This window comes from Geotrypetes seraphini, chromosome 15, assembly GCF_902459505.1.
Source record: "Geotrypetes seraphini chromosome 15, aGeoSer1.1, whole genome shotgun sequence".
Lineage (NCBI taxonomy): Eukaryota > Metazoa > Chordata > Amphibia > Gymnophiona > Dermophiidae > Geotrypetes > Geotrypetes seraphini.
Window position 1 is genome coordinate 59,774,454 of NC_047098.1, and position 13,057 is coordinate 59,787,510.

The 13,057-nt window shown below is 43.9% G+C and overlaps 1 protein-coding gene across 3 annotated transcripts in view; it reads left to right on the forward strand.

The window, feature by feature from the left end:
• GALNT17 (polypeptide N-acetylgalactosaminyltransferase 17) overlaps window positions 1–8,821 on the forward strand; it is a 361,915-nt gene extending 353,094 nt beyond the window's left edge. For 2 of the 3 annotated variants that reach the window (XM_033921217.1, XM_033921216.1), the window contains exons 12-13: window positions 2,994–3,161; window positions 8,166–8,821. In XM_033921217.1, the coding sequence (XP_033777108.1) occupies window positions 2,994–3,161; window positions 8,166–8,288 (291 nt within the window). In that variant the 3' untranslated portion in view covers window positions 8,289–8,821. The remainder of the gene's footprint in view (window positions 1–2,993; window positions 3,162–8,165) is intronic. The other variant, XM_033921218.1, reaches the window with a different exon arrangement.
• Window positions 8,822–13,057: the final 4,236 nt, after the last annotated feature.

The following is a 13,057-nucleotide window of genomic DNA, read 5'->3' on the forward strand; positions in this document are numbered from 1 at the left end:
CTTATTCAATCTAAAATTTTGTTTTTGATTTTTTGTTTTCCTTCTTCTTCTTAGCTATTTCTGGGCAAGAATCCAAAGCTCTGCCCGGTACTGTTCTTAGGTTCCAACTCCTGAAGTCTCCGTCAAAGCTTACTCCAGTCCATCTACACCCTCCCAGCCATTGAAGCCCTCCCCAGCCTGTCCTCCCCCAAACGGCCATATACAGTCACAGACCGTGCAAGTCTGCCCAGTACTGGCCTTAGTTCTTCAATATTTACTATTATTTTCTGATTCTAGATTCTCTGTGTTCATTCCACGCTTTTTTGAACTCTATCACTGTTTTCATCTCCACCACCTCTCTTAGGAGCGCATTCCAGGCATCCACCACCCTCTCCGTAAAAAAGAATTTCCTTACCCTAACCAAATTGTTCCCCAAATTCTCTTATGCCTCACCTCTGTATCATGCTCTCCTATATTTTTTTTATGATCTTACATTGTACCTGTATTCGCTGTTTGTCCAGCTCTTCTTTGTTGTAAACTGCCTTGAACTACCATGGCTTTGGCAGTATATAAGAATAAAATTATTATTATTATTGAGTCTATCACCCATCAACCTCAAATTATGTCCTCTGGTTTTACCATTTTCCTTTCTCTGGAAAAGATTTTGTTCTACGTTAATACCTGTCTGAACCTGTTTCCTCCATGGCCCATTTGATCTTCGACAGCCTCATCAGACAGGACTTACACCATGGGGTCAGCCCCTGTTTGCACTTTTATTACAGCAATTTTCTAGTGGGCATTTAATTTTCTAACCATGCATTTGAAACTAGAGAAGGACTGAGATTTTGGATGCTAGCTGGATGGGAATCAAAATGAATAAGCTTGAAACAGGCATTTTCCAGATACGTGCCTTAACTGAATCACAATCCCTTCTGGATATTTTGGGGAATTCAGCATTTTCTTCACAATGTTTGCATATCCCAAGGGATAAGAATGCAAAAAAGAAAATCTCAGCCTCCCATGATAACACGAATCAGGCTAGCTTTATTGAACTCTATCCCTATCAATCCAAAATAATTGACCATCAATACTGAAAAGAGTTTCAAAACCAATTGTAAATGTAAAACTATCGCCTTCAATTTGTTTGCTGACCCTTAAATGTATTCAATGAACGTAACAGACCATTAATTTTATATTTCGAGATTAATTCCTTTCCTTAGTAAATGAAAAAGTTAAATGAAAGCTGTGGTGTTCTTGATGAGAAGAGAAGCTAAGAAAGCAAATTAGATTCAGACGGAGCTACTGAAGGTCATCAAGGCTTTTATTTCTTGGCTTCTTAGGGGCCTAATTAACCTTCTTCCATTGAACAGGATCAGCCAGCTAGAAATAGTAATCAGAAAGCACGTGTCGTTAATGCCACACTCATAATATGACCATCAGCTGAGGGGCGTACCACGGAACAAACAACTGAAGAATCCCATGCTTTCTTAGCACTGTATCAAATACAAAGGCCGTTGTCATATTTGAGGCCTTCCCTCTGGATTTTTTGACCACTTCATTTATGTCAGGAATCCTCCTTTGCTAAATTTAAGAAAACCATGAAAACATGTTGATATTTAAACACTGGAGTCAGTATTTTTTTTAATGAAAATACAGTGGAACCTTGGTTTACGAGCATAATTTGTTCCAGAAACATGCTCGTTAACCAAAGCGAGTTTCCCTATAGGATGTAAGGGAAACTCGCTTGATTCGTTCCCTCCCCCCCCCCCCCCGAGGCCACCAGTGCTGCTCCACTTTACCCCCCACCCCTGAGGCCACCGGCACTGCTCCACCAGCCCCCATCCCCCAAGAACCGGCATCACCCCCCCCCAAGAACCGGCATCGCTCCCCCCCCTCCCTGCTCGCATCATCCTCCCTCCAATCTGGCATCCACCACCTGCCCAAACACGATCCCTTACCCCGATCTGGCACAAGCACCAACGCATAGGATGTGCCGATGCCCGAAGATCCTGCTTCTTGCCTGGGCTGGGCCTTGAGCATCTGCGCATGCTCAAGGCCTTCTGGCTCTCGCTCTCTCTAGAAGGTCTTGAGCATATGCAGTTGCCAGGCATTAGACCATTCCTCTAACTTTTGCAGATCCTTTTTCATATTCTCCACTCCCTCTTCGGTGTCTACTCTGTTTCAAATCTTGGTATCATCTGCAAAAAGGCACACTTTTCCTTCTAACCCTTCAGCAATGTCACTTACATACATATTGAACAGGATTGGCCCCAGCACCGAACCCTGAGGTAGTGTTAATGAACCTTCTACAGTTTTATTGCTGAACTCTTGATTGATAATGTGTCTGTCTATTATTTCTACACTTCTCCCTCCATATTCGCAGTTTCAGCATTCACGGTTTTTAGCTTGCTGGCTCCTCCCCCCCAAATTACATCAGCTTGCATAGAGAAATCACCGATTCCAAGCTTTTATAGAGAAAATGGCCGATTCCCAGCACTTTCTTTAACGTGTTTTGCCTCTCCTTCAGGAACAGGCCAGGTCTCCCACCATGTTATTTGCAGTTTCACCATATTCACGATGGTTTTTAATAGAAAACGGCGAATAACATATGATCTCCGAGAATCTCGGCGAGAGGGAGAATTAGAAGGCCTTGAGCATGCGCAGATGCATGCTCAAGGCCCGGCAGAGGCAGGAAGATCTTCAAGTGGCACCGGCACGTCCTGTGGGCTGTGTGCCGGTGCCAGACGGGGGGTGGGGTGGGGTGTAAGTTCAAGTTGTTTGCGTGGGGGGGGGTGACGGTTCACACGGGGGGGGGTGCCGGTTTGAGCGGGGGGTGAGCGATGCCGGTTCTCGGGGGTGGGGGGGTGCTCACAAATCAAGTCAACATTCTGCTTGCGAGACAAGTTTTGCGATAATGTTTTGCTCGTCTTGCAAAACACTCGCAAACCAAGATTTGACTGTACATATTTATTAGTTCTGTGGTACACAATTATTAACATCTGGTTCCTGTTTAGCTTGCTAGGTACACCAAGGAAGGATACCTTCACCTGGGTGCTCTTGGAAGCACGACATTTTTGCCTGACACCCGCTGCTTAGTGGACAATAATAAGAATCATTTCCCACAACTTCTTGATTGTGAGAAAGTAAAAAGCAGCCTCCATAAACGTTGGAGTTTTGTACAGGTTCGTATCTCTGCTTTCTTTAAACTCATGACTCAAGGGGTCATATTTATGTATTGATTTGAATTAGCAAGGTCCTCCACTAAACTAGGGGGCACTAGAGACATGTGTGGAGTATCCGAAGCCTGGAATACTTATGACACAAAGGACGCGAAAGGACAATTTTATGAATTAGGTGCTAGCAGTTATGTTTAGAATAATATAGCAATACCAATACCCCAGGTATATTAACTGGCTTAAAAAAGGTTGGGCCATCAGATAGCAAGTATAGTAGGCAAACATTAATTCAATCAGCACTAAAAGAGCTCCCAATCTTCACAGGTCTAAATAAACATCAGCTTTTTCTTTTTTCTTAACTGTTTCACTCAAATCCAGTTCATATTAAAAAATAAGGAGCACTTACCTTTTAATGGAACAGGTTACAAACTAAAAATAGAAATAGTGAGGGGCATTTTCAATAGGACATCTAAGTCTGAGTTTGGACATTTTGAGAAACACATCCATAAATCTAGTAGAGCTCATTTTCTTTTTCAAAACTGCAAGACGTCTATCTTTTTTCTTTTTTTTTTTTTAATGATTTATCTAAATGTGTTTGGCCATTCTCGAATATAAAAACGCACAAATGCAAGCTTTTCGGACATTCAAGCAGCCAGCATTCTTAACAAACTGCTCACAGACAGCTGGGCAAAGCAGAGGGGTATTCTAAGACATAAAGGCCCTGATTCTGCAAAGTGCTGTCCCTGTTTTAGGCAGCTGTAGGCGTCCTACAGCTGTCTAATCAACCAATCGAGATGCACGTTTTTTTAAAAAATGCTTTCCAGGCAGGCCACCTATATTGAAGGCGCCTCCGAGAGCCCAGGGAGGTCCGCAAGATGCCTAAGCTCGCCTAAGGGCCTTAGGCGAACCTAGTCGGCCCTACGCATCTCCCTAGTAGAGGAAGAGACGCTTAAAATGTAGGCCAGCAAAATGCTGGCCTACATTGTAAGTAGACGCGGCCGCTATACTTATCGCTGCAAGGGATCTCCCTGCCGCAATAAGTATAGCGGCCGTGGCCGCCTGTCTGATCACCGGCAGGAGGGTGCCGAACCCCTCCTGCCGGAACACCGCTCCCTAAAATACCCAATCGCCGGCAGGAGGGTGCCGAACCCCTCCTGCCGGAAAGCTGGACCCCCTCTGGACCCCCCATGACTCCCCTAACATACCCCCCAACTAACCTCCCCCCAACTAACCTTTAAATGTTTGTCGGCTGGACGGGTCTTGCTGCCGTCCAGCCGACAGGCCCGCCTCGTCGAAATGAGACGAGCCCGCAACTTCCCAGCCTATCCCTGCTAAGTCTAAGGCCTGATTGGCCCAGGCTCTAGAAGCCTGGACCAATCAGGCCTTAGGCATAGCGGGTCCGCCCATCCCCACTAATCCTAAGGCCTGATTGGTCCAGGTGCCTACGAGCCTGGACCACCTTTCTTAAAAGTTTGATTATCTATGCAGAATGTCCAAGTCCTAAGTCTGCCCTAAGCCCACCCAAAACATGCCTCTAACACCCCCTCCCCCCAAAAAAATTTTTTAGACAAACTGGAGAGAGAGTGACCAGAAAGACATCTAGAAAGTCTGTTTTGAGAATGCTCACTTAGACATTTTGACTAGTATGACGTCCAAGTGCTAGTTTATTCAGTTTTTTGGACGTCTAACTTTTTTGAAAATGAGCTCCATTGTCTGTTCTGTTAAAGGTAAGTGGCCCTTATTTTTGAATATGAACCGAATTTGAATTAAACATTTAGATTTAAAAAAAAAAAAAGATTAAAAAGGAAAAAGAAAAAGAATGATGATGCTTGTTTGAACTTGTGAAGATTGGGAGATGTTCTGGTGCCGCTTGAACTAAAGTTTGACTCCCATATTTGCTATCTGAAAGACCAACCCTTTTTAAGCAAGTTAATGTACTTGGGACAATAATATTGTTAATGTTGAGTGGATTATCTCTGGGTGAGAGTAATATATTTGGTACCATGTATTGCATGTCTAGATTAATGGCATGTATATGAATAAGTGTATACATAAATGCCAGAATTCAACCTATAAATATGTGCTAAATTCACATAGAAGGTCATTATTGATAGGATGTCTGATTTTGGACATCTCCTGCAAGATGTCCAAAGGTGGAGATGAAGAAACGCCCATTTTTTACACCATGGGACTTCCAATGGGACTTCCGATGGGACTTCCAACCTTAGGACACCTAAGTTTGCCATTTTTGACCACAGAAATGCATAAGTGCAAAATGTCCAAATCCAGATCATTTGGATGTGGGAGGGGCCAGCATTGTAATGGACAACAGACCAGTGGGACACCGTAAAGAGCACGTCAGTGAACTTCACTTAAAGGGTGCCAGGTATACATCTCACCAGAACCCCCTTATAATGTATGGTGAGCTCTCCATAAAAACCTACTGTAACCATCTACCACCCCAATGGCACCTATATGGCAGTATAGTAGGATTTTGGTGTGCACTTTCCACCATAAATGTGGTTAGAGTGGCTTATGGGCCTGGGTCCTCCTCTCTATGGCTCATTAGTCCACCCTCCAGGCTACATAAGGCTACTTAAGACACCTGTGTATTACTCTACTAGGCTTTCCCTACTAGGCTTGGGGGGGTAGGAGAGGGTCAGTGACTACTGGAGGAATGTGTGTGTTGGGGGTTTCATTATGTAATGCCCCCCAGTGGTCATTTAGTCAGTTTGAGTACCTTTTTGGCACTTAGACGCTTTTAAAAAAGGTCTGACCTCAGACAACTAAGTTCTATCCAGGATATCTTGGGAAACATTTGATTATCAACGCAAGACATCCAAGTCTAAGCACGCCCAAAGCCTACCCAGAACACACCTCCAACACGTCCCTTTTACTTTTGGATACCTTGCATAACATCCAGAAAAATGGTTTTGAAAATTGACACTTGAACGTCCTGGTGATTAGGACATCCAAATGCCGATTTATGCTGGTTGTTTTGGATGTCTTAGTGTTTTTTGAAAATGCACCTAATAGCATACATTTGAAGGGAGGTTGTACACATTGGTGGAGCCTGGGTGAAACTTCCCCTTACGTGTGTAACTTATACTGTAGAATGTTATAACTTATACATGGCATTCAAGTGTCAGAGATACATGTGCAAATTATACTAAATGCAGTCCTCATTACTACCCTTTTCAACACTCTTTAAATGATATTTGCTATTTTGTGGATTATACTGAAATCTGCAACAGGTAGACACAGTGTAACACGATGAGGGATCTAGTGAAGCTTGAAGTCTGGTCTAGAGCAGGAATAGCCAACTCTGGTCCTTCAGGATATCCACAATGAATATGCATGAGATAGATTTGCAAACAATGGAGGTAGTGCATGCAAATTTACCTCATGCATATTCATTGTGGATATCCTGAAAAGCTGATCTGTCTGTGGCACTTGAGGACCAAAGTTACCTATCCCTGGTCTAGAGTTTAGAAGGTACAAAAAACAAAATAAACAGGGGTCTTTCATGTGGAGTTCAAACATTCCATAAAAATAAGGTGCAAGTGTAAGAAGTAAAGATCTTCTGTCTCCAGACCATGAATGGGAACTGGGTATGATAAGGTGGCAGCAAAAGCCAGAAAGATGTTTTGGGTGAACAGGCAAAAGAGTAACAATCTTCTGTACAAGTCCACAGTATTGAGACTTCATTGGTAGGTTGTGTCCAATTCCAGAGACCAAACCTTCCAAAGGATATAGATCAAATAGCGTTGTTTCAGAGGCTATTAAAATTGTCAGTGGTCTTCATCATAAAGCACACTGGGACAAGCTTAAAGCAGTGGCATGGCCAGAACTGATTTTTTGGTGGTGTCTGAGGATAACAGGTGGGCAAAAGGTAGAGCAGATGTTGACATTGCCTCTAGTTAACCTTTCATTCATCTGTGTTGCTACTACTAAATAGGTGGGCCTTTCATTCATCTGTGTTGCTACTACTAAATAGGTGGGCCCAGAGTGATCTGCACAGGCCCAGCCTTTCCAACACCCTCAAATCAAATATCTAAATATGTAAAGCCTTAAGGAAAGGGCCAGAAAAGGAGACAGGAGAGAGACATTTAAATGCCTCCAAGTCGGGTTACCATTACCAGACGTCCGGATTTCCCCGGACATGTTCTCCTTTTGAGGACATGTCCGGGGGTCTGGATGGCTTTTCAAAACTCGGCATGCGTGGACTTCATCCCTGCCTGAAAAGAGCAGGCAGTGGGGGGGGGGGTGGCTAGGGCGGGCTTGGGGGCAGGGTGGGCATAACTAGGATGGCAAAAAGAAAATCTGGCAACTCTACCTCCAAGAAATAAAGACACAGGAAGCAGACCTCTTTCAAATGAAAGGAGGATTTAGATCAATACTTCTCAAAACTACCCAGTTAGATGTTCGGGATAAACACAATGAATATGGATGAGAGATTTGCATGCACTGCCTTGATTGCGTGCAAATTTCTCATGCATTTTCATTACGATATCCTAAAATCCTGACTCATGAGCACTCCCTCAGGTCAAGTTTGAGAATGGCTGCTCTAAAACAAGGGGTGATGAGATGAGGGTGAGAGGAACTAGATTCAAGAGCAGCCTGAGGAGATATTTCTTCACAGAAAGGGTGATGAGGCGAGAAACAAGAACAGCAGCAGAATTCCTGAAAGAATATGAAAAGCACAGAAGATCTCTGAAGAAAAGGGGCTGTAAAGCTCAGGCTGAGCTGTAGAATGGGCAGTATGGTTTTTATTTTATCTGCCATCATGTTTTATGTGCCTGTAAAGCAGACCAGAGTACCAAAACACTTCTGCTCTGGCTCCTTCTAGTATCCTGGTCTGCATTATAATAATTTTCACTGCTTTTCCCTACTCATGGCTTCTACTTCAACATTCTAGAATACTTTTCTAACTTTGTTGGACTTCATTTTCTTCCCTGATATTTGGCTACTTTGAATGCACGACTGAAATAAACCCGTCTTTGGTTTTAGAACGGAGCAGTCATGAACAAAGGCACGGGACGCTGCATAGAGGTGGAACTGAATTCCGGCGTTGTGCTAATCCTGAGAAGTTGCACCGGTCAAAGGTGGACAATTAAGAACTTCATCAAATAGAGACTTCGTCGTTCCAGAGACAACGCAACTCCTCCCCTTAACTGTGCTTGGGTCGATCAGGCCAAGATCTTGAAGTAAAAGCACTAATGCATAGGAAATGGGACTTCAATCGTATTCGGTCTCGGGAGACAAGTGCTTTGGTGGACGCTGGGTTTATTGCAAATTTGTCCTTCAGAATTAAAACTAACAGGGTAAAATTTGGTCAGAACTGCTGTTTTCCATTTCGCAACCACTTCAAGACATCATCGCTATTCTTGTGAAGCATTATAATGAGCTAGTACCATCTCAATCAATTAATATTTTCCTTTTATGAATATTTTCCTTTTATGGCCCTTCTTGGGCCAGCACAGTTTACATTTAATTTAATTCCTTTTGCAAGAGTTTATGTGACTGTACGAGCAAATTAATTCCTTATCCTCAATTTTTCTTTCCCCCTCCTAACCCTTGTTACTGTCTTCTAGACCAGTGATTCCCAACCCTGTCCTGGAGGAACACCAGGCCAATCGGGTTTTCAGGCTAGCCCTAATGAATATGCATGAGAGAGATTTGCATAGGATGGAAGTGATAGGCATGCAAATTTGCTTCATGCATATTCATTAGGGCTAGCCTGAAAACCCAATTGGCCTGGTGTTCCTCCAGGACAGGGTTGGGAACCACTGTTCTAGACATCAAAGTGATAGTGATTCTGGTTTATCTGGCATGGAATCATTGAATTTCATATTATATTAAGAAATGGTGATGGACCTTCCAATAGTTACCTATTTTCATGTACCACGGAATCAGTGGTGTGCGGTGAGGGCTTTCAGTTTAAAATTTATTTTTTTTTTTGCTTTTTTGCTTGATGCAGTTTGATTTGTTGAGTAGGCAGCCTGCTCAACCAGTCAGACTGCATCAGACAAAAAAATAACACCCCCCCCCCCCCTTTTCAAAAAAAAGTGCAGGACTTTTGGGCTGGGAATTCTCCAAATCCCTTGAAGGCCCTGAAAGTACTGATCTGAATTTGATTGGCTGAGCAGCATCTGCCTGTTTCCAGCTCGACCAGTCAAATTCAGAGCACTGCCCTCAGGGCCTTTAGGGGCGGGGTGAATCCCCTGAAGGCCCTGACTGCACACCACTACACAAGAATGTCATAGTATGAAATGGCATAGGTACTTAACTAGTGCTCTCTATATTTCCAGGGCTGTCATCTTTTTCAGGAAGTGTGCATGAGAACCCCAGGTTACAATATGAAAACAGAACAGTGTAAGATAGATAAAACACTTTCACATTTTGTTTTGAATCCCTCTGTGCTTTTTAGTGAGTCCACATAAAATAAGGAGAGAGAAAAGTGATTCAACACAGTTTGCTTCTGTAAAGGACCACCTGTTATTGTGCCATGTGGAGACTCCAAAATGATGTCTATTTTAAGACTTTTTTAGAATGGCAACATAGGTGCCTTTTAAAAGAGGCGCCAAAGTCCAGCCTCTTTTTAGAGGACTCTCCAGGTTCCCAGACGGATTTTCCAACACCTTGCATTTGTCTGGGTTTTGGAAAGCCCCAACGAGCTCTGGCCACATCTGGAGGGTATCTGAGCATGCGTGGATGATGTCATACACACATCTGTGCATGCTCCAAGCCCTCCAGACTTGTCCGGAAGAAGAGAGGAGGCTTTGTGATTTGGGGTGGAATGTGGCGGGTCTGGAGGCGGGATGGCCGGAAAAAAATCTGGAAGTGCATGCATTTACCCACGCATATGCCACCACTCAGTTTTACAAAAGGCTTTTTCCGAGTGAACTCAAGCCCTGCATGTTGCAAAACCTTTATAAAATTACCGCTAAAGAGTGCAGTTTGGAAATCTGTATTGGTCCTGGACAAAACAGCCATTTTAGGGGGGAAGTTCTCAACGTAGGCTGTGGTTAAAACAGTTAATTTTAGGGTCATGAATGTGATATGTTGCCTTTCTGTGGTATAACCAAAGTGGTTTATATGTATTAAATACAGGTACTTTCTCTGCCCCTAGTGGGGTCACAATCTAACCCTAACCCCCACCCTTTTCATGAAGCTGTATTAGCATTATTTTATCACTGGCCATGGGGGTAAAAGTTCTGATGCTCATAGGAAATTCTATAAGCTTTGGAGCTTTTATCGCCAAAAACGCTTCATAAAAGGGGGTTTAAGTGTTTGAGGTAATGGAGAGTTACCCCCCCCCACACACACACACACACACACTTTTTACAAAACCGTATGAGTGTCGGAGCTGTTACCGCCGAGGTCGGCACTAAAAAACATGCTACCATTTTATAAAAGTGGTGGGGGGAAGGGTAAGTGGCTTGACCAGGATTAGAAGAAGCTACAGTGGGAATTGAACCCTGTTGCCCAGGATCTCAGCCAAGTACTCTTAACCATTAGGCCACTGCCCAACTTATTGTTCCACATCGTGTACTGGTGTAGTGCACATCCTCTTTAATGCAACGAGACCTCGTTACTAATAACTCAGGTTAACAGTAAAATAACCTGGTTAAATGGTAATCCACAATGATAACTTTCCCCTGTAGAAGAATTTGAAAGCTTGACCACTCAGGTTACTTCTTCAGCTGAGAAATAACTTTGGAACTATTCAGTAGGGATATTTTGGTCCTGCCCATCATTTTCATCTTTTCTAAACCACGTAAGTATATGCTATATGCACAAATAAGTCTGAGAGTAATCAAGGAACTGAAAGGAGCTGTAGCTGAACTGCTTCAACTAATAGCCAATCTGTCGATCAAATAGAGAAGGATTCCAGAAGACTGGAAAGTGGCAAATGTTACGCCGATCTTCAAGAAAGGTTTGAGGGGAAACTACAAACCGGTGGAATACTGCATCCAGCACTGGTCGCCGTACATGAAGAACGACACAGTACTACTCGAAAGGGTCCAGAGAAGAGCGACTAAAATAGTTAAGGGGCTGGAGAAGTTGCCATACTGCGAGAGGTTAGAGAAACTAGGCCTCTTTTCCCTTGAAAAGAGGAGACTGAGAGGGGACATGATCGAAACATTCAAGATAATGAAGGGAATAGACTTTGTAGATAAAAACAGGTTGTTCACCCTCTCCAAGGTTGGAAGAATGAGAGGGCACTCTTTAAAGTTGAAAGGGGATAGATTCCGTACAAATGTAAGGAAGTTCTTCCTCACCCAGAGAGTGGTAGAAAACTGGAATGCTCTTCCGGAGGCTGTTTAGGGGAAAGCACCCTTCAGGGATTCAAGACAAAGTTGGACAAGTTCCTGCTGAACCAGAACATATGCAGGTAAGGTTGGTCTCAGTTAGGGCACTGGTCTTTGACCTAGGGGCTGCCGCGAGTCTGACTGGTCTGACCCAGCAGCGGCAATTCTTATGTTCTAACTAAAGCTTCCTTTATTAAGCCATGGTAAAGGTTTCCATCACGACCCGGAGAGCTAAATGGAATTCTGTGAGCGTCGGAGCATGTAGTATTCTGGGCCGAGGTAGAAACCTCTACCGTGGCTTAGTAAAAGTGGAGGTAAGTAAATAAACAAGAGTACCCTGAGGATGAAACTAGTAAGACACCACAGATGGGAATACCAAATAAAATAAGCAGAAATAAAATAAAACTCACCTATGATATTAAGAAGGAGCAGTGGCGTAGTAAAGTGGAGGCGGGCCGCCCCGGGTGCTGTCTTCCACAAGGTGCTGGCAACCCTCCTGCTCTCCACCCCCTCCCCTTCTGCTCTGCATATGACCCTTCCCTTCCCCCATACCTTTTTGACTTAGGCGTGAGCAGCCACAAACCTGCTGCTCGTGTCGGCTTCGGCGCTCTCTCTAACATCACTTTGGGAATGTGACCGAGAGAGTGCTGAAGTCAGCGCACGCAGCCAGTTCACGGCTGCTCGCGCCAAAGATAAAAACTTACAGGGAAATGGCGCGCATGCGTGGCGGGAGTCTGCTCGCCCCTGCTACGCCACCGAGAAGGAGCCTGTATTGTTTCAAAATCTTCAGTATAACAATATTGTTTTCTGCCATCATTTAAAAGAAATCAGCTTACTAAGAAGCATTCTTTTATTAATCTGTGCTAAAAGAGTGGCCAGTACTGTTACCAGTGCGGGGGGCCTTCCTGTGCACCGAGGCCTTTTCTAGCGTGGCTGTAAAATAGCCGCATTTCCTATTTTTTTCCACTAATGGCCACGCGCTAATTTCCTAATGGCTGCGTGGCCACTAGCGTTTGGGCCCTTCCCTACACCTATTTTCTGGTGGAAAGGGCTCGCACGCTAACCACATGCTAATCGGCTCGCACGCTAACCACATGCTTAGCTGCACCAAGGTCCCGAGTCTATAAACGGCACCTAAAAAATACATGCCGAGGAACACAGCTCATAGCGGATGTCAATCTTCAGATAGGCACCATTTATAAAATTGCACCTAGCAGCACCTATATTATTAAACAGGTGCCGGTAGGTGTCAAAATCTTAGGCATCCCCTATTTATGCCAGGGTTTTCTTTGCCTAAATACCAGTGCCTAAGTCTGTTTTAGGTGTCTACTTTGAAAACATGGCCAAGAGCCGCCCTTAATTACACCCACTTTCTGGTAGGCACCGAACTAGTAATTAATTTTAATTTAATCTTGTTAGTGCCAATTAAGCTAATTAAATAATTAAGTTAGGCAGCTAAGTTTGCTATGGGCCTGTTTTCAAAGCTGCACTAGCCTATAGAGATTTAAAGGGCTTCGGGGCTGTTTCCACGCAGCAGCTGCTAGCGTGGCTTTGTAAAACAGGCCCTAAGTGTGCTGATAGAGGCAC